We start from the raw sequence: 19,335 nt of genomic DNA, 5'->3' as shown, positions 1-19,335 counted from the left end.
AGCCAATGAGCCTCTGGGAGGCGGAGCCTAACTGATAAGCTTGGCGTGAGCGGCCTCTAGTTCCAGAGGCGTGGCAGTCAGCAGCCAGAGGATCCCAGGTGAGCGGCTCCTGGCGTGATCTCATTGGTCAGCGTTCTCCTGACGTCATGGACCGGCTTTTGATGCCACCAATCGGCGGTAAAGCTCATCCGGAAGGGGCGTGACATACAGTCAGAAAGAGCCAATGAGCACCTAGGGGCGGGGCCTCATTGAGAGACTCGGCGCGAGCGGCCCCGAGTTCCTGACGCGCGTCAGAGTCGGGCTTCATGGAGCAGCCTGAGGGTCCCAGGTGAGCGGCTCCCGGCGTCCAGGATCCCGAGGCCCGTTGGGCTTTGAGAGTCCCACCGGCTCTTCCTCGACGCCTCCACTTGTCTCGGGACCTGAAAAGCGGGAACGTCAAGCCGCAGTAGACTAGAACTTCCGTTCCCCTGCCGCAGCATCCCCCCCCCCCCATCCTCCGGCTTCTCTCCTTCCAATATGGGGGAGCCCTAGGATAAGCTCATGCACAGTTGCGGGCCGGCGAGTCTGCCTCAGTCACGACAGTGAGGCGCCCCGGATTTGGACTCGCGCCCCCTCACGCCCTGTCAGAGCCCCGAACCCCACCTCGGCCGTCGAATATGCCGCATTGCTTTATATATCCTCCAACTGCGCTCCCAAACCCCAGAAATGCATGTGCAGATTGGGGGGTGCCTGTGAAAGACGCTTTCATGGGGTCTCTGTTGCATTTCCCTCCTTTTTTGGGGGGGTATTGGGCTACACTGAGGGGAGTCACTTCCGACTCTGCTGCTGCTGGGAGGAGTCAAGTTCCTTGTTGTGCAGGATGTGTGTTGAGGGGGGCCTTCAGTGTTGGGGATCAGCTGGCTGCAAGGCCCGCACCATCTCTCACCAGTTAGATATCAAAGATATATGTGTATATATATTTTTTTTTGGGTTTTGGGTCACATCCGGCAGTGCTCAGGGGTTATTCCTGGCTCTACACTCAGAAATCACTCCTTGCAGACTTGGGGGACCATATGGGATGCCAGGATTCGAGCCACCGTCCTTCTGCATGCAAGGCAATCGCCCTATCTCCATGCCATCTCTCTGGCCCCAGATATCAAAGCTATTGAAACAAAAAAAGAAACAAAACAAAACAAAAACAGAGACACCAGATTGAACCGAAGTCCAGTGCTGAATGGCCCCTTTGATCTCCGAGCTAGATGCCTGATGCCTGGGGATTGACTAGCCATGGCTTTCCTGATGGAGAGGGCGCCTGGGACCGGTTATTCCCTGCGACCTCGTGACTGGAAGCTTCAGGATGGAGAGAACATACGATTGCATTGTGAGGATGAGCAGCAGATCCGAGAGACAAGGGGCAGCATCTAAAAGAGCTCGTGGTGGCGGAAGAGGATTCATTCATTGCTCACCAGGGAGAGAGGGATTAAGGAGTGTGAGAAGCAAGTCATGTTTACTGCAGTTTCCAAGTGCAGGATGCTAGTAAATTCTTATCAGGAAAATTACAGACCAGATTTGTGATTTCCTAAAATTAACTCTGGATTGGAATCGAAGGAAATGCATTCACTTTATAAAACTTGGAGCAAGGGCCAGGGAGATAGTTCTTTGTCTTCAGGAGGTCCAGGTTCTATTCTTTAGCACAGAACAGGAAGCAGTCCTAAGTACTTCTGTGTCCTAGAGAGGAAAAATCAAAACAGGCTTTGATTTTTTTGTGGGGCCACATCACGCTGTACACAGGGTTTACTCCTAGATCTGTGCTCTGAAATCACTCCTAGATGGGGGACTTTTAGGGATACCCAGCATCAAACCTAAGTTGGCCCCCATGCAAGGCAAACACTCTTTATCTGCTATACTATATTCTCTGGCCCCCAAGGTAACTCTAGAAGCAGGTAACAGTAAGAACTTTGGGGATCCAGGGCTCAAAGCAGAAAGCATCATTCAGCCTGGATTTGAGAGGTTCAAAGGCAACCATTTCTGTATGGGACTACAGCATAATTTTCTTACCCATTTTTATATTTGGGGGAGTGTTCATTGCTTCAGGGACACACACAGTAGTACGGGTATGGGCACTTTGAGCTTCAGATTGAACTCTGCTTCACACATGTAAGGCTCAATTACATCCTATATTTCCCACCATTGCATTATTTTATATTGTGTACTTAAGAATCCATTATTAAAAAGGCCATTTAGGGGGCCGGAGAGACAGCATGGAGGTAAGGCGTTTGCCTTGCATGCAGAAGGACGGTGATTCAAATCCCGGCATCCCATATGGTCCCCTGAGCCTGCTAGGAGCTATTTCTGAGCATAGAGCCTGGAGTAACCCCTGAGCGCTGCCGGGTGTAACCCAAAAACCAAAAAGAAAAGGCCATTCAGGGCTGGAGCGGTGGCGCAAGCGGTAGGGTGTCTGCCTTGCACACACTAACCTGAGATGGACCTTGGTTCGATCCCCTGGCGTCCCATATGGTTCCCTAAGCTAGGAGCAATTTCTAAGCGCATAGCTAGGAGTAATCTCTGAGTCACAGGTTGTGGCCAAAAAGCAAAAAATAAAAAGGCCATTCACCATAGTTTGAGCAGTTCTGTGTAACTTGTCCATATAGATTCTGGTACAAGTAGATATTTTTTCTTTTTTGAGTGTGGGGGCCATACCTGGTGACACTCCTGGCTTGGGGTTACTCCTGGTTATGCGCTCAGAAATCGCTTCTGGTTTTGGGGACCATATGGAACGCCAAGGAATTGAACCGTGGTACATCCTTGGCTAACGCGGACAAGGCAGATGCCTTACCCCTTGTGCCACCACTCCGGCCCCTTATTTTTTTATCTCTGCTGAATTTGAAGTTTCAGTTCATAGATGTTTAATTGATGGTTTGTGATCCTTGGCAAATTCTTGTTTAATGATTGTAGAACAACATAACATTCATAATTTATGAAAATAAATGTGTATATTGGGGCCGGAGAGATAGCATGGAGGTAGGGCGTTTTCCTTGCATGCAGGACAATGGTTCAAATCCCAGCATTCCATATGATATCCCAAGCCTGCCAGGAGTGATTTCTGAGCATAGAGCCAGGAATAACCCCTGAGCGTTGCTGGTATGACCCCCCCCAAAAAATACTAAAGAAAATAAATATGTATATTAACACAAATTTGAACTGTTAATGGTTTCCCACAGTGGAGGCCACGAAGAATCTACCTGGTCACATATTTGCTTTGTTTCTTGTGATTATGTCTTTAGTACAGAACCTGCTAAGGCCATCAAACCCATTGACCGGAAGTCAGTCCATCAGATTTGTTCTGGACAGGTGGTACTGAGTCTCAGCACTGCTGTAAAGGAGTTGGTGGAAAATAGTGTAGATGCTGGTGCCACCAATATTGGTGAGTTTGGGTGAGGCTTCTTTTTTTGTTTTGTTTGGTGGATTTTTTTATTTGGGGGAGTTGGTAAGTGGGGATTGAAGCCAAGGTTTCCACATGCAAGGCAAGTTCACTCCCACTAAAATACATCCCTAGCAGTCTGGGAGAGTTACAAGCCACATAAATATTATATTATTCAGGAAAAATGTGTTAAGCATAATGAGATAATTATTGGTAAACTGGAAATTAATTTTTAAAAGGTAGGTTTCAGACCTATTAGCATTTAGTGATAACAGCAGTTAACTTGTAGTGTGTTCTTACTGTTCTTTGCCAGGCATTGTATTAAGAACTATAAATGTGGGGGCCAGATTGTACAGTGGAAAGGGACTAGCGTTGCATGTGGCTGACTTGAGTTTTATCATCGGTATCCCATAAGGTCCCCTAAACACAGCCAGGAACATTTCCTAAGTGCAAAGCTCCTGAAGCATTGCCAGATTTGGCCCCAAAACAAATAGAACTATAGAGGGGTCTGCTTAAAATGGATAGAGGCCAGAGTGATAGCACAGTGGGAACGTGATTGCCTTTCATGCCTTTCATTCAATCCTCAGCATCTCATGGTCCTTAGAGCCTGCCAGGAGTTTTTTGTTTGTTTGTGTTTGTTTTTGGGCCACACTCAGTGATGCTCAGGGGTTACTCCTGCCTATGTGCTCAGAAATTGCTCCAAGCTTGGGGGATGCCAGCCATATGGGACGCCGGGAGTGGGGTGGGGTGAGGGTAGAGGATTGAATTTCGGTCTGTCCTGGGTCAGCAGCATGCAAGGCAAATGCTCTACCACTGCACCATTACTCCAGCCCCCAGGAGTAATTTCTGAGTGCAGAGCCAGGAATAATTCCTAAGCATTGCCAGAAATGGCCCAAAAACTGAAAAATAAAATAAATGCAGCCCAGAATTCTAGTACAAGGGCATTTGACTTGTACGTGGCTGACCCAGGCAGACCTTAGTTCTATCCCTGGCATTCCATATGGTCCCTCGAGCCTTCCAGGAACAATTTCTGAGCACAGAACCAGGAGTAACCTCTGAGCACCAGGTGTGCCCCCCCAAAAATAATTTTTTAAGTGCAAAATAGACTTAGGAGATGAATTGCTGTTGTTACTTATATTTTATAGACAAGTAAATTGTACATGAAACTCTTTTGTTTTTAATGGCTATAAGGCTAGTAAAATAGTATCCTAAGTAATCTGAAGGCAGTTCTATTTTATTTTATTTTATTTTTGGACCACAATTGGAGTTGCTTAGGGGTTACTCCTGAATCTGTGCTCAAAAATCGATCCTGGCAGAGTCGGGACCATATGGGATGCTAGGAATCAAACACAGGTCTGTCCTGGGTTGTTTGTGTGTAAGGCAAATGCCCTACCACTGTGCTTATGCTCTGGCCCTGCACTTCTGTTTTCTTAAATGATTATTTTAAAGTTATACCTTTTTTTTTGGGGGGGGGGCATACCTAGTGGTACTCAAGGGGTTATTCCTGGCTCTGTGCTCAGAAATCACTCCTGGCAGGCTGGGGACGATCTGGAATGCCGGGAATCCATCCTGAGCCTGCCACTTGCACTTCAAATACCCTACTGCTGTGCTATCATTCCGGCCCCAAGTTGTATTTTCTTTTTTGTTTGTTTTTTGGATCATACCCAGTGATGCTCAGGGGTTATTCCTGGCTATGTGCTCAGAAATCACTCCTGGCTTGGGGGACCAATGGGATGCCAGGGAATGGAACAGCAATCCATCCTTGGCTAGCTCTTGCAAGGCAGATGCCTTACGTCTAGTGCCACCACTCCAGTCTCCCAAATTATATGTATATTTGGTTTTTGGATCACACCCACTTGCACTTAGGGGTTACTCCTGGCTCTAAGCTCAGAAATCGCTCCTAGCAGGCCCGGGGACCATATGGGATGCCGCGATGCGAACCACCATACTTCTGCATGCAGGGCAAATGCCCTAGCTCCATGCTATCTCTCCAGCCCCCAAGTTATATTTTCAAAGGAAAGAAAGATGGTTGAGGATGTGGCTTCTAGTAAAGTTAGCAAGGTCAAGAATGACTTTAAAAAATAAGATGTTCTGGGGCCGGTGAGGTGGCGCTAGAGGTAAGGTGTCTGCCTTGCAAGTGCTAACCAAGGAAGGACCGAGGTTCGATCCCCCGGCATCCCATATGTCCCCCCAAGCCAGGGGCAATTTCTGAGCGCTTAGCCGGGAGTAACCCCTGAACATCAAATGGGTGTGGCCCAGAAAAACAAAAACAAAATAAATAAATAAGATGTTCAAAGTCACAGTTGTTGATCAATTTCTGAGAAATGAATATTCTAAACTTTTAGATATAAGGCTTAAAGACTATGGCGTGGATCTCATTGAAGTATCAGACAACGGATGTGGGGTAGAAGAAGAAAACTTTGAAGGTTTAAGTAAGTTGAATATTTCTTTTTTTTTTTTTTTTTTTGGTTTTTGGGCCACACCCGGTGATGCTCAGGGGTTACTCCTGGCTATGCGCTAAGAAGTCGCTCCTGGCTTGGGGAACCATATGGGACGCTGGGGGATCAAACCGCGGTCCGTCCTAGGCTAGCGCAGGCAAGGCAGGCACCTTACCTCTAGTGCCACCGCCCGGCCCCAAGTTGAATATTTCTAATCATTTAACATTTTTTTTTCTTTTTTTTTTTCAAAAATTTTGGGCCACACCCGTTTGACACTCAGGGGTTACTCCTGGCTATTTGCTCAGAAATAGCCCCTGGCTTGGGGGGACCATATGGGACACCGGGGGATCGAACCGCGGTCCGTTCCTTGACTAGCGCTTGTAAGGCAGACACCTTACCTCTAGCGCCACCTTCCCGGCCCATCATTTAACATTTTTTCAGCAAAATGTTTTTGACTTTTGAATAACGCTGTCTTAGAAGACATAAAAACAGCTTACTAAAGTGTTATTTGGTATTTTTCTCTGTAATGCCTCTTGAGATGTCTTGGGCTTTACCTATGTTTCTCTTTCAGCTCTGAAACACCACACTTCTAAGATTCAAGAGTTTGCTGACCTAACTCAGGTTGAAACTTTTGGCTTTCGAGGGGAAGCTCTGAGCTCACTTTGTGCACTGAGGTGATAACATGTTTTTGTCTACTCACTTAATCCACTCACTTACAAAAATCTCTCTGAAAATTAGAAAGTATTATTAAAATCATTCTTGTTGGGCCAGAGAGATAGCATAGTGGTAGGGCATTTAAATGCCTTGTATGCAGCCAATCCAGGACAGATGGTGGTTCGAATCCCATACTCCCATATGATCCCCTGTGCCTGCCAGGAGCAATTTCTGAGTGCAGAGCCAGGAGTAACCCCTGAGCACTGCCGGGTGTGATCCAAGAACCAAAAAAAAAAATAAATAAAAAAAAATAAATTTTCATTCTTGTTCACACTTTCCCATTTAACTGTTCAACTGCATTTTTATTTTCTTCCCACTACTAAAAGTAGACCCTCTGAAATATAAGCACTGTATGATGGAAAGGAAGCAGAGAGGATTGTAAAGAATGTTGTTATCTGGGCCCGGAGAGATAGCACAGCGGTGTTTGCCTTGCAAGCAGCCGATCCAGGACCAAAGGTGGTTGGTTCGAATCCCGGTGTCCCATATGGTCCCCTGAGCCTGCCAGGAGCTATTTCTGAGCAGACAGCCAGGAGTAACCCCTGAGCACCGCCGGGTGTGACCCAAAAAAACAAAAAAACAAAAAACAAAAAACAAAAACAAAAAAAAGAATGTTGTTATCTTGGGCCAGAGTGGTGACTCAAGCCGAAAAGCGTCTGCCTTGTGCGCGCTAGCCTAGACTGACTGCAGTTCGATTCTCCGGCGTCCCACATGGTCCCCCAAGCCACGAACGATTTCTGAGCGCATAGCCAGGAGTAACCCCTGAGTCCAAAAACAAACAAACAAAAAAAGAATGTTGTTATCTTGGGGCTGGAGTGACTGTACAACAATAGGGTTTGATTCCCAGCATCTCAGATGGTCCTCAAGCTGCCAGGAGTGATTTCTGAGCACAGAGACAGGAATAACCCCTGAGCATTGCTGGGTGTGTCTCCAACTCTCTACACCCCAAAAAAGAATGTTGTTATCTTTATCAGAGCAATAACTTCTCAATTTTAAAATCTTACATATATTAGGCCAGGGTGATAGCACAGTGGTAGGGCATTTGCCAACCTTGAACAGTACCCGGGTTCGATCTCCGACATCCCATATGGTCTCCTGAGCCTGCCATGAGCGATTTCTGAGCACAGAGCCAGGAGTAGCCCCTGAGCACCACCAGGTGTGGCTCAAAAAAACAAACAAAAAATAATAAAATAAAATAACATATAAATACCATTTGTCTTCATTTATTTGTGTTTAGAATATAAGTATCCAAAGTGTGTGTGTGTATATGTATTCAATACAGATTCAATCCCTAGCATTTCATATGGTCTCTTGAGCTTGCATGGAATAATTCCTGACTGTAGAGTCAGGAGTAAACCCCTGAACATCAGTGGGTGTAGCAAAAATAAAATAAAATTTATTTTTTGGTTTTTGAGTCACACCTGATGACACTTGGGTTACTTATGGCTACTCACTCAGAATTTGCTCCTGGCTAGGGGGACCATATGGGATGCTGGGGGATCGAACCATGGTCCGTCCAAGGCTAGTGTGTGTAAGACAGATGCCTTACCTCTAGCACCACCATTCCATTACTGACAAAGGAAATCTTTTTTTTTTTTTTTTTTTTTTTTGGTTTTTGGGCTACACCCGGCGGTGCTCAGGGGTTACTCCTGGCTGTCTGCTTAGAAATAGCTCCTAGCAGGCATGGGGGACCATATGGGACACCGGGATTTGAACCAACCACCTTTGGTGCTGGATCGGCTGCTTGCAAGGCAAACGCCGCTGTGCTATCTCTCTGGGCCCACCAAAGGAAATCTTATACCCAAAAACTTCTTCCTTCATAACGTGCTGCCAGACAAAACTGTGTGTGCCCAAGTGTACATGAGCTTTCTTATATTCTTTTATTCTTTTATTATTCTTTTATTCTTGTGCTCCGGCCCCAGTAAAAAAAATATTTTGTTAGAGCTGTAGTAACAAAACTGTTAAATTAGTCTGTGTTTGTGAATGCATACCCTTGTGAGTGGAGAAGAATATCATTCATTATTTTGAAGATTAGCCAAAATAAACACCAAGTATTAGAACTTTTATTAATACAAAGCAGCTACTTTTATTTATTTATTTATTTATTTATTTATTTATTTATTTATTTATTTATTTATTTATTTAGGTTTTTGGTGATGCTCAGGGGGTTACTCCTGGCTATGCACTCAGAAATTGCTCCTGGCTTGGGGAATTATATGGGACGTTGGGGATCGAACCGAGGTCCATCCTGGGTCAGCCACGTCGTGCAAGGCAAATGCCCTACTGCTGCGCTATTGCTCCAGCCCCAAAGCAGATTCTTTTACTAGATTAGGACCAGTTAGGTTCGTGGTAACTATTCCCCATCTTGATTTTGGAGAGGTCATCATCTCCGAAGCCCTAGAGAGATGGATGGGCTGAGCACGTGCTGACTTTTCCTGGTGTCTGCTTTTTTTTTTAGTGATGTGACCATTTCCACATGCCATGAATCTTCGAAGGTTGGGGCGCGGCTGGTGTTTGATCACAATGGGAAAATCATTCAGAAAAGTCCCTACCCACGACCCAGAGGAACAACGGCCAGTGTGCAGCAGTTATTTTATACATTACCTGTACGCCATAAGGAGTTTCAAAGGAATATTAAAAAGGTGCAGCATTTTATTTTATTTTATTTTATTTTATTTATTTATTTATTTTTTGGTTTTTGGGCCACACCTGTTTGATGCTCAAGGGTTACTCCTGGCTAAGTGCTCAGAAATTGCCCCTGGCTTGGGGGGGGGGACCGTATGGGACACTGGGGGATCGAACCCTGGTCCTTCCTTGGCTAGCGCTTGCAAGGCAGACACCTTACCTCTAATGCCACCTCACTGGCCCCAGGTGCGGCATTTTAGAGCCAGACTGTGATGGTCTCATTTGCTTGTGCAGAGAAGGAACAACTAGAGAGGCCTGTGCTTTTCCTAGTATTGTTTTATTCTTTTTTTAAAATTTTTGGGTCACGCCCATAGGCGCTTAGGGGTTACTCCTGGCTCTGAGCTCAGAAGTCGTTCCTGGCAGGCTTTGGGGACCATATGGGATTACGGAATTCGAACCGGGATCCCTCCTGTGATGGCTGTGTGCAAGGCAAATACCTTATTGCTGTGCTATAGCTCTGGCCCAATATTGTTTTTTTCTTTTCCTCACCTTATACTCCTTTATTATTGTTGCTGATGTTATGATTGCTGGGGTTACACATCTGACTATGATAGTCCCACTTTTTATTTGTTTTTAAGTCACGTCTACCTATGCTACTTTATTCCGGGTTTTATGTCCAGGGATCACTCCTGGTGGGGCATGAGGGGACCATAAATGAGACTGAGGATCAATCCTGGGTCACCCATGTGCAAATCAGCCCTGCCTGCTATACTATATATTTTTTCTTTTTTTGCTTTGGGTCACACCCAATAACGCTCAGGGGTTATTCCTGGCTCTGCACTCAGAAATTGCTTGGAACCATATGGGCTGCCAGAAATCGAACAACTGCCAGTCCTGGGTTGGCTGTGTGCAAGGCAAATGCCCTACTACTGTGCTATCTCTCCAGCCCTGTACTATATATATTTTTTTAAATAAAATATTTAATTTATTCAGTAATGACCTTCTGTACTATTGCTCGGTGCTCACCTGTTTTTAGCTGAGCATGGCACACATCATGTTGTGTTAGCATTGCATACTTGGCCTGCTGTTGACCAAGGCTTGCCCTTTCCTTACTTGTGAAGTGATTTATACTCATTCTGCCATTATTATGTACTACAAAATTACATATTCCCAGGGCCAGAGAGATGGCAAAGCAGATTGGGTACTTGCCTTTCACATGGCTGATCTGAGTTCTATCCCTGACACTATATATGGTTCCCAGTCTGCCCCTCCCCCATGTGAGATCTGTACACAGAGTTGGAGTAAGCCCCAAGCACTGTGGAGTATATCCCTCCAAAATAAAAAAAGTTTGCATAATTTTGTTTTGTTTTTCTAGCAATGCTCAAAAATTACTTCTCTCTCTGCACTCAGGAATCACTTCTTACAGTGCTTGGGGGACCATATGGAATGCTGGAATCAAACCTGAGTTGGCCACATGCTAGGCAAACTCTTACCTTCTTTATTAACTTCTTGGCTCCATTTAAAAAAAAATGTTTAATAAGGGGCTAGAGTGATAGTAAAGTGGAAAGGGCATTTGCCTTGAATGTGGCTCACTTGGGTGCGATCCCCAGCATCCCTGGTCTCCTGAGCCTGCCAGGAGTGATTACTGAGTGCAGAGCCAAGGAGTAACCCCTGAGTACTGCCAGGTGTGGCCCCCAAAACCAAAAATATATATATTTAATAAAAGTATGTATTACTATGGAGAAAACTTGTAAAAATTAAAAAAATTGGGGCTGGAGAGATGGTATGGAGGTAAGATGTTTGCCTTGCATGAAGAAGGTCGGTGGTTCAAATCCCAGCATCCCATATGGTCCCCCGAGCCTGCCAGGAGTGATTTCTGAGTGTAGAGCCAGGAGTAACCCCTGAGCGCTGCCGGGTGAGACTGCTGCTGGGTGAGACCCAAAAACCAAAAAAAAAAAAAAAAATTTAAAAATTTAAAAATTGAGGGTCAGAGAGATAGCAAGGAGATAGGGCATTTGCCTTGCATGTAGAAGGATGGTGGTTCGAATCCCGGCATCCCATATGGTCCCCCAAGCCTGCCAGGAGCGATTTCTGAGTGTAGAGTCAGGAGTAACCCCTGAGTGCTGCCAGGTGTGACCCAAAAACCAAAAGAAAAAAATTAAATTTTTTTTACGTAGAAAAATATCTGTTTTTTGTTTGTTAAGTATTTTTTCATTATTGTGATGGAAGGAGTGCATACTTGTGATATGAGGGGAGACACATACTTGGTTGCATTGTTTATTTGGGTTATACCTGGGGTGCCCAGATTTGCAATGATAGTGCTAAAGTCAAGAAATAAAATTAAGGGGGCCGGAGAGATAGCATGGAGGTAAGGCGTTTGCTTATCATGCTAAAGCTCATCAGTTCAAATCCAGCTTCCCATATGGTCCCCCGAGCCTGCCAGGAGCAATTTCTGAGCACGGAGCCAGGAGTTTCCCCTGAGCACTGCCGGTGCGACCCAAAAACCACAAAAAAAAAAAAAAAAAAAAAAAAAAAAAAGCAAAGAAATATAATGAAATAATGTAACAGAAACTGTGGTCCTTTCAAGTAACATAGTATTGGGTACTATAGAAAGTTGATATTGTTTCTATCCACCAACTAGAGTCTGTATCTTCTGATACTTTAGACTTTCAGCATTGGGCCTGGATAGTTTGGAATGAAGTATCACTAGGAACCAAAAGCTTTTTACACAGTGCAGAGACTTTATGGGCCCTATGTGGTAGGACATAAAGGAATGATTGGCCTAATATATTACATACATGATAGGAGAATCGTGACGTGGGCATTAGGGTTTGGACATGTCATTCCTGTGAGTTTAGATTAATGCTGAGTCTTGTGTTTGTTTCTGAAACAGGAGTATGCCAGAATGGTCCAGGTCTTACAGGCATACTGTATCATTTCAACAGGCATCCGTGTAAGTTGCACCAATCAGGTTGGACAAGGAAAACGACAGCCCATTGTATGCACTGCAGGCAGCTCCAGCATAAAGGAGAATATCGGATCTGTTTTTGGACAGAAACAGGTAATGGACATCGTACTTTAAAAATGAAGCTTGGAGCTGAGCAGTGGCAGGAGTAACCCCTGAGCATCCCCTGAGCATCACGGGGTGTGGCCCAAACAAGCAAAAAATAAATAAATAAATAAATAAATAAATAAATAAATAAATAAATAAATAAAAATGAACCTTGAGGTGGCACAAGTGATAGGGCATTTGCCTTGCTATGTGCTAACCTAGGACGGACCGTGGTTCGATCCCCCGGCATCCCAATGGTTGCAAGGAGCGATTTCTGATTGCATAGCCAGGAGTAACCCCTGAGCACTGCTGGTTGTGCCCCCCCCAAAAAAAAAGGAGAATGAATTAATAAATAAATACAGTACTTTTGGGGCTGGATGGATAGTACAGTGGGTAAGTTGCTTACCTTGCATGTGGCCAGTTCAGGTTTGGTTTGGCCAGCTTCCCACATAGTTCCCCGAATCCTACCAAGAGTAATCCCTGAGTGCAGAGCTAGATATAAGACAGGGTACCCATGGTTGTGACTCAAAAACAAAACAAAGCGAAAAATTAAAAAGAAAAAAACAACTACTTTTAAGGGTTTGGTTGCCTAGATGTTGGGTTAGGGTTTGGTTGTTCCACATTTCCCAAAAGGGAAATGGAAATCCTGAATCTCCTACCCAGGGAGGATGGGGGAAGCTGTTCCAGTTGTAATAGTCCACAATAAATAATCTACACAGATATGAAGGTTATAAGAAGCAAGAAATTCACACTATAAACAGTTCACCAACAAGCCAGTTGTTCTACACAAGGAACCCCAAGCCTACAGAAACAAAGCTTTCTCTTTCCTGCCTCCCATTTATTCCATTCGAAACCGAACCCTTCCCCTCCAGGGGGGAAGAAAAAAGCAGGCAATGAGAACTATTACAAAGACCTCTATTTACCTCACACTTTCTTTACAGAAAAACTCAATAGTATGGGCAATATATTGACTATGAATAAGCAGATGCTCAGATATTTCATCTTTCTAATAGAAAATCAAAGGACCAGGGCCAGAGAAATAGTACAGTGAGGAGAGTGCTTGCCTTGCACGGGGCTGATCCAGGTTTGATCCTCAAGCAACCTCAAGTTTGAGGATCAAGATCCTCAAGCTCTGGTGATCCCTGAGCACCACCAGTATTAATTTTTTTTATTTGTTTACGGGCCACACCCGGTGACACTTGGGTTACTCCGGGCTATGCACTCAGAAATCGCTTCTGGCTTGGGGGACCATCTGGGACACAGGGGGATCGGACCTCAGTCTGTACTAGGTTAGCTTGTGCAAGGCAAACACCCTACTGCTTGCACCACCTTTCTGGCCCCACCAGTAGTAGTTTCTGAGCACAAAACCAGGAGTAGTTCCTGAGCATTGCCAGTTGTGGCCCCAAAACAACAAAAAAATGAATCATAATGGGATTGATCAAGTAGATAGATCATGTTTCTGCAGTTTGGTCTATTCCTGTGTAGGAATAACTGTGCATTTTGGTTTCTTAATAGCTGCAGAGCCTCATTCCTTTTGTTCAGCTGCCCCCTAGTGACGCTATCTGTGAAGAGTATGGGCTGAGCTGTTCTGATGCTCTGCATAACCTATTTAGGTAAGTAGATTGGTCAGGGAAATTCTAAGCAAACATTTTTTCCTGAGTTCCTTAGCTGTTGTTTTTGTGTAACCTTGTTGTTATCTTTTGTTTTAGTTTTTGGGTTGTACCTGGTGGTACTCAGGGCTTACTCCTGGTTCTGCCCTCAGGGATCACTCCTGGTGGGCTTGGTCAACCCTATGCGATGCTGGTATAGAACTTCAGTCAGTCACATTCAAGGCAAATGCCCTAACTGCTGTCTTACTGCTCTGGCCCCCGTGTTATTTTTAGAGGGGGCCAGAGAGATAGTATAGGAGGTGTCCTACATGTGCTGATTCTTGCTCAATCTCTGGTTCCAAATATGGCTCTCTAATTAATGCCAAAGGTCACTCCGAGCACAAAGCTAGGAATATCACCTACCTGGTATGGCCCATAAAACAACAACAAAAAGTACAGTGATTTCTTGCCCTATAGTTTCTTTTTTTTTTTTTTGTTTTGTTTTTTTTGTTTTTTTTTGGTTTTGGTTTTTGGGCCACACCCAGCTATGCTTAGTTACTCCTGGCTATCTGCTCAGAAATAGCTCCTAGCAGGCACGGGGGACCATGTGGGATGCCGGGATTCGAACCAACCACCTTAGGTCCTGCTTGCAAGGCAAACACCACTGTGCTATCTCTCTGGCCCCGCCCTATAGTTTCTTATGTTCACCATGAATCTATGGGTGGTAATATTGTTGGAGAAAAGATTTATAGAGCACCAGTACTCATTAACTAAACCCATAGTACCAAGGGCATGTCAACAGGCATTGTGAGTTTTACATTTTACATTCAAAACATACCTTTTAGGGGCCAGAGAGATAGCATGAAGATAGGGCATTTGCCTTGCATGCAGAAGGATGGTGGTTCGAATCCCGACATCCTGTATGATCCCCCAAGCCTGCCAGGAGCAATTTCTGAGCATAGAGCCAAGAATAATCCCTGAGTGCTGCTGGGTGTGACCCCCCAAAAAATAAAACCAAAAAGTAACATATCTTTTAGGTGCTGGGTATATAGTGCTTGCCTTGCATATTGGCTGACTTGACACTTCATTTTGTCCCTAAGTACCACCAAGAATGATGTCTGTGAAATTTCTTTTTTTTGTGTGTGTGTGTGGTTTTTGGGTCACATCCAGCAGTGCTCAGGGGTTACTCCTGGCTCCATGCTCAGAAGTTGCTCCTAGCAGGCACGGGGGACCATATGGGACGCCGGGATTCGAACCGATGACCTTCTGCATGAAAGGCAAACGCCTTACGTCCATGCTATCTCTCCAGCCCCTAAGAATGATGTCTGAGTACAGAGCTAGTAGTAAGCCCTGAACACTGTAGGGTGTGATTAAAAGATAATAATAACAAAATTTTGCCATCTTATCTGGTTTCTGTCCTTTTCATCTGGAACCCTGTGGGTCCTCTGTGTGTTCGCTCATGTGGATAGCATCTCAGGCTTCGTTTCTCTGTGTACTCACGGGGTTGGAAGGAGTTCAACAGACAGACAGTTTTTCTTTATCAACGGGAGACCATGTGATCCAGCCAAGGTATTGACTTTTTAAAAATTGGATTAGTTGTTTAGAACTGGCTTTGACTTTTTCTTTTCTTTTTTTATGTATATATGTATGTATGCATGTATGAAGTATATATTTTTTATTTTATTTAAACACCTTGATTACATACGTGATTGTGTTTGGGTTTCAGTCATGTGAAGAACACCACCCATCACCAGTTCAACGTTCCCATTACCAATGTCCCAAATCTCCCTCCTTCCCACCCAGTTTCACTCATCTATGGGTTTTAAGAAAAATGAAAGACATTCTTGCAATAATTTTCAGACACTAAAGAGAAAATAGCTGGAAGTTACAGCTCACCACAAAGAGTGATGAGTTTAGTTAGAGAAATAACTACATTTTGAACTGTCCTAATAATGAGAATGTATGATGAAGTATATATTTCTATTTGGGAGCCATACCCCACAGTGCTCCTGGCTCTGCCCTCTGGAATCACTCTTGACAAACTTAGGAACCATATGGGATACTGGAAATTAAACTAGGGTCTGCTGCGTACAAGGCAAATGCCTTCCTGCTGTGCTGTCACTTGGGCCCTTTTATTTTTAAATTTAGTGACTCTGATGCAGTTACAGTATAGGAAAATAGGCCTGATGACTTCTGCCGCAGGCTTAAACTGGTCCTCTTATGCTCAGGGGCTGTTAGAGTTCAGGCTTGACTGCATCTTTAGCAGTAGCTACCTCAGAAATGCTTCCTGTTTCACAGTGATACTGGAGAATTATTTCTGTCTTGGAGATGTAGCTCAAACATTTGCACATGTGTCTTGTATGTGTGAGGCTCTTGAGTGCATTCCCCAGTATTATGACCACCCCAAGTACTGCCAGGTGTGTCTATCACAGTAGCCACTGTAAACAAATAAGATGAAATTTCTTCTGTCTGCTAAGAATGGTCTGACTTTTAATTTATTGCCTGTATTGCATTTAGTATGAGTTTATGGTTTCTCTAATGAATTTCATAATCTCACTATGAAGTCATTGACCTACATTTCTCAGTATATGTCATTGTGTTTTATGAGCATTTTAACGGCATCTCTCTTTTAATGACATTCCTCAAGAGTGTCTTTAGGTTGGAAAAGTACTCTTGTGTTTGAAAATCTCTGATTTAAGATATTCCTTTTGTGGCTTGGCTGTATCTTGGTAGAGACCACATAACTTATGTAAGGCCCTAGATTTAGTGTATGCATACACACACAAACACAAATCCTCTAGAGAGGCATGACGAAATTTTGGGAGGTATTGATTTTTCTGAGATGGTTCCAATGGGGTCATGATGTGTATATATGTCATGCAATATGTATGTATGCAATTACCATATGCTATTCTTTGTGTGCAGATTATTGTTGATCAATTATACCTCAATAAAGCTGTAATAATCTTTTTTATATAGATTTCCAGGCTTGTGAATGAGGTCTATCACATGTATAATCGACATCAATATCCATTTGTTGTTTTGAACATTTCTGTTGATTCTGGTGAGTTCCACTAAAATATTAAAATTTTAATATTAATATTTAAATATATCTTTTAGAAGGTAGAGTGATGGCACAGTGGTAAGGCATTTGCCTTGCACACAGTTGACCCAGGATGGACCTCAGTTTGATCCCTGGCTTTCCCTATGGTTCCCCAAGCCATGAGCAATTTCTGAGTGCATAGCCAGAGTAACCCCCTGAGTGTCACCGGGTGTGGCCCAAAGAATCCAAAAGATATATATAGAGAGAGGGGTGGAGTGGTGGGTGGCGCAAGCGGTAAGGCATCTGCCTTGTAGGCGCTAGCCTAGGATGGACCGCGATTCAATCCCCTGGTAATCGCATATAGTCCCCTGAGCCAGGAGCGATTTCTGAGTGCATAGCCAGGAGTAACCCCTAAGTGTCACCGGGTGTGGCTCAAAAAACAAAAAACAAAGATATATAGAGAGAGAAGGGGATGCTGGAGAGATAGCATGAAGGTAAGGTGTTTGCCTTGCATGCAGAAGAACGGTGGTTCGAATCTCAGCATCCCATATGGCCCCCAAGCATGTCAGGATCGATTTTTGAGCGTAGAGCCAGGAGCAACCCCTGAGCACTGCCGGGTGTGACCCAAAAACCAAAAAAAAAAAAAAAAACCAAACTTTCCTTATGAGAATAATATCAAGTCAGGGAGAGAGAGCTCAGGGATAGTAGTACATGCTTCAGGAATGACTTCAGCACCCCATTATCTGTCATGCCTCCCAGGAGTGACCCTGAGCACCAAGCTAAGAATAGCCACCTGTACCGATGGATGTCACCATAAAACAAACAAAAAAGAAAGCAGAAACCTGAAAATACTGGAAAGATACTGGATTTGTTTGTTTGTTTTTTTTGGGGGGGCCACACCCGGTGATGCTCAGGGGTTACTCCTGGCTGTCTGCTCAGAAATAGTTCCTGGCAGGCACGGGAGACCATATGGGACACCAGGATTCGAACCAACCACCTTTGGTCCTGGATCGGCTGCTTGCAAGGCAAACGCCGCTGTGCTATCTCTCCGGGCCCTGTTTTTTGGTTTTTGAGCCACACCCGGCAGCGCTCAGGGGTTACTCCTGGCTCTGTGCTCAGAAATCACTCCTGACTCAGGGGACCATATAGGATGCCGGGGGATTGAACCTGTTCTGGGTCAGTCGCATGCAAGGCAAATGCCCTAATACTGTGCTATCACTCCAGCCACTGGAAAGATACTTTTTTTTTTTCTTGGTTTTTGGATCACAGCCGGCGGCGGCACTCAAGGGTTACTCCTGGCTCTACGCTCAGAAATAGCTCCTGGCAGGCTCGGAACCATATGGGATGCTGGGATTTGAATTACCGTCCTTCTGCAAGCAAATGCCTTACCTCCATGCTATCTCTCTGGCCCTTAGAAAGATACTTTTATAAATAATGGTGATATTTTTCTCCTTTCACCCTATCTGGTAATAATAGTTTTCTTAAATCATTGAAATTTTTACTTTGTGGAATTTTATTTTAGTTTTTATAAACTATTTCAGCCTTCTACTTGAAATGACGTTTATATTACTAAAAAAATGAGACTTTATTGGGCTGGAGTGACAACACAGTGGTAGGGCATTTGCCTTGCATGCTGCAAATGCAGGATGGACCTGAGTTCAATCCCCAGCACCCCATATGGTCCCCCTGCCAGGAGCTATTTCTGAGTGCAGAGTGAGGAATAAACCCTGTGGGCTGCTGGGTGTGGCCCCAAAACAAAACAAAAAGAAAAAGAAAAATGAGACTTTTTTTTTTATTATTCTAAAAAAATACGGAACACTCCACGAATTTGCGTGTCATTTTTGCACAAGGGCTATGCTAATCTTCTCTGCATTGTTCCAATTTTAGTATATGTGCTGCCGAAGCGAGCACGTGACTTTTTTTTTTTTTTTAATATTGATCAAAGGAGAAAGTAGGGGCTGGAGAAATAGCACAACAGTAAGGCGGTTGCCTTACAAGCAGCTGATCCAGGATGGACGGTGTTTCAAATCCCAGCATCCCATATGGTCCCCTGTGCCTGGTAGGAGCAATTTCTGAGTGAAGAGCCAGGATTAACCCCTGAGCACTGCTGGGTGTGACCCAAAACCAAAAAAAAAAAAAAAAATGAGAGAGAGAAAGTTGACTGAAATGTTCTTGTATTTGAAAATACTTTTTTAGGGCCAGAGAGATAGCTTGGAGGTAAAGCATTTGCCTTGCATGCAGAAGGACGGTGGTTTGAATCCCGGCATATGGTCCCCCGAGCCTGCCAGGAGCGATTTCTGAGCATAGAGCCAGGAGTAACCCCTGAGCACTGCTGGGTGTGACCCAAAAAACAAACAAAAAAATAAATAAAAATAAAAATAAAATACTTTTTCTCTCTGAGTTTTAAAATTCTGGATTATTTTCTGATTGTGAAAATTCTGATTTTTTTCCCTACATACTAAAATTATCTATGTGTA

General features: G+C 44.3%; 2 protein-coding genes and 1 non-coding gene across 3 annotated transcripts in view; 1 reads left to right on the top strand and 2 right to left on the bottom strand.

The window, feature by feature from the left end:
• USP42 (ubiquitin specific peptidase 42) overlaps nt 1–19,335 on the bottom strand; it is a 204,892-nt gene that overhangs the window by 118,635 nt on the left and 66,922 nt on the right. The window lies entirely within an intron of this gene.
• Nucleotides 237–19,335, top strand: part of PMS2 (PMS1 homolog 2, mismatch repair system component) — a 31,360-nt gene continuing 12,261 nt past the window's right edge. Inside the window, exons 1-9 of the mRNA XM_049788577.1 lie at nt 237–328; nt 3,264–3,403; nt 5,746–5,832; nt 6,410–6,512; nt 9,008–9,191; nt 12,068–12,235; nt 13,742–13,839; nt 15,285–15,384; nt 16,795–16,879. Coding sequence (XP_049644534.1) covers nt 306–328; nt 3,264–3,403; nt 5,746–5,832; nt 6,410–6,512; nt 9,008–9,191; nt 12,068–12,235; nt 13,742–13,839; nt 15,285–15,384; nt 16,795–16,879 — 988 coding nt within the window. The 5' untranslated portion in view covers nt 237–305. The remainder of the gene's footprint in view (nt 329–3,263; nt 3,404–5,745; nt 5,833–6,409; nt 6,513–9,007; nt 9,192–12,067; nt 12,236–13,741; nt 13,840–15,284; nt 15,385–16,794; nt 16,880–19,335) is intronic.
• LOC126031743 (U6 spliceosomal RNA) lies at nt 18,663–18,769 on the bottom strand. Its single transcript, XR_007503574.1, has one exon. It is a non-coding gene; the product is annotated as a U6 spliceosomal RNA (small nuclear RNA).

This window comes from Suncus etruscus, chromosome 15 (genome assembly GCF_024139225.1).
Source record: "Suncus etruscus isolate mSunEtr1 chromosome 15, mSunEtr1.pri.cur, whole genome shotgun sequence".
Taxonomy (NCBI): Eukaryota; Metazoa; Chordata; class Mammalia; order Eulipotyphla; family Soricidae; genus Suncus; species Suncus etruscus.
The sequence above is the reverse complement of the archived record's forward strand: the minus strand, read 5'-3'. Positions and strand labels throughout refer to the sequence as shown.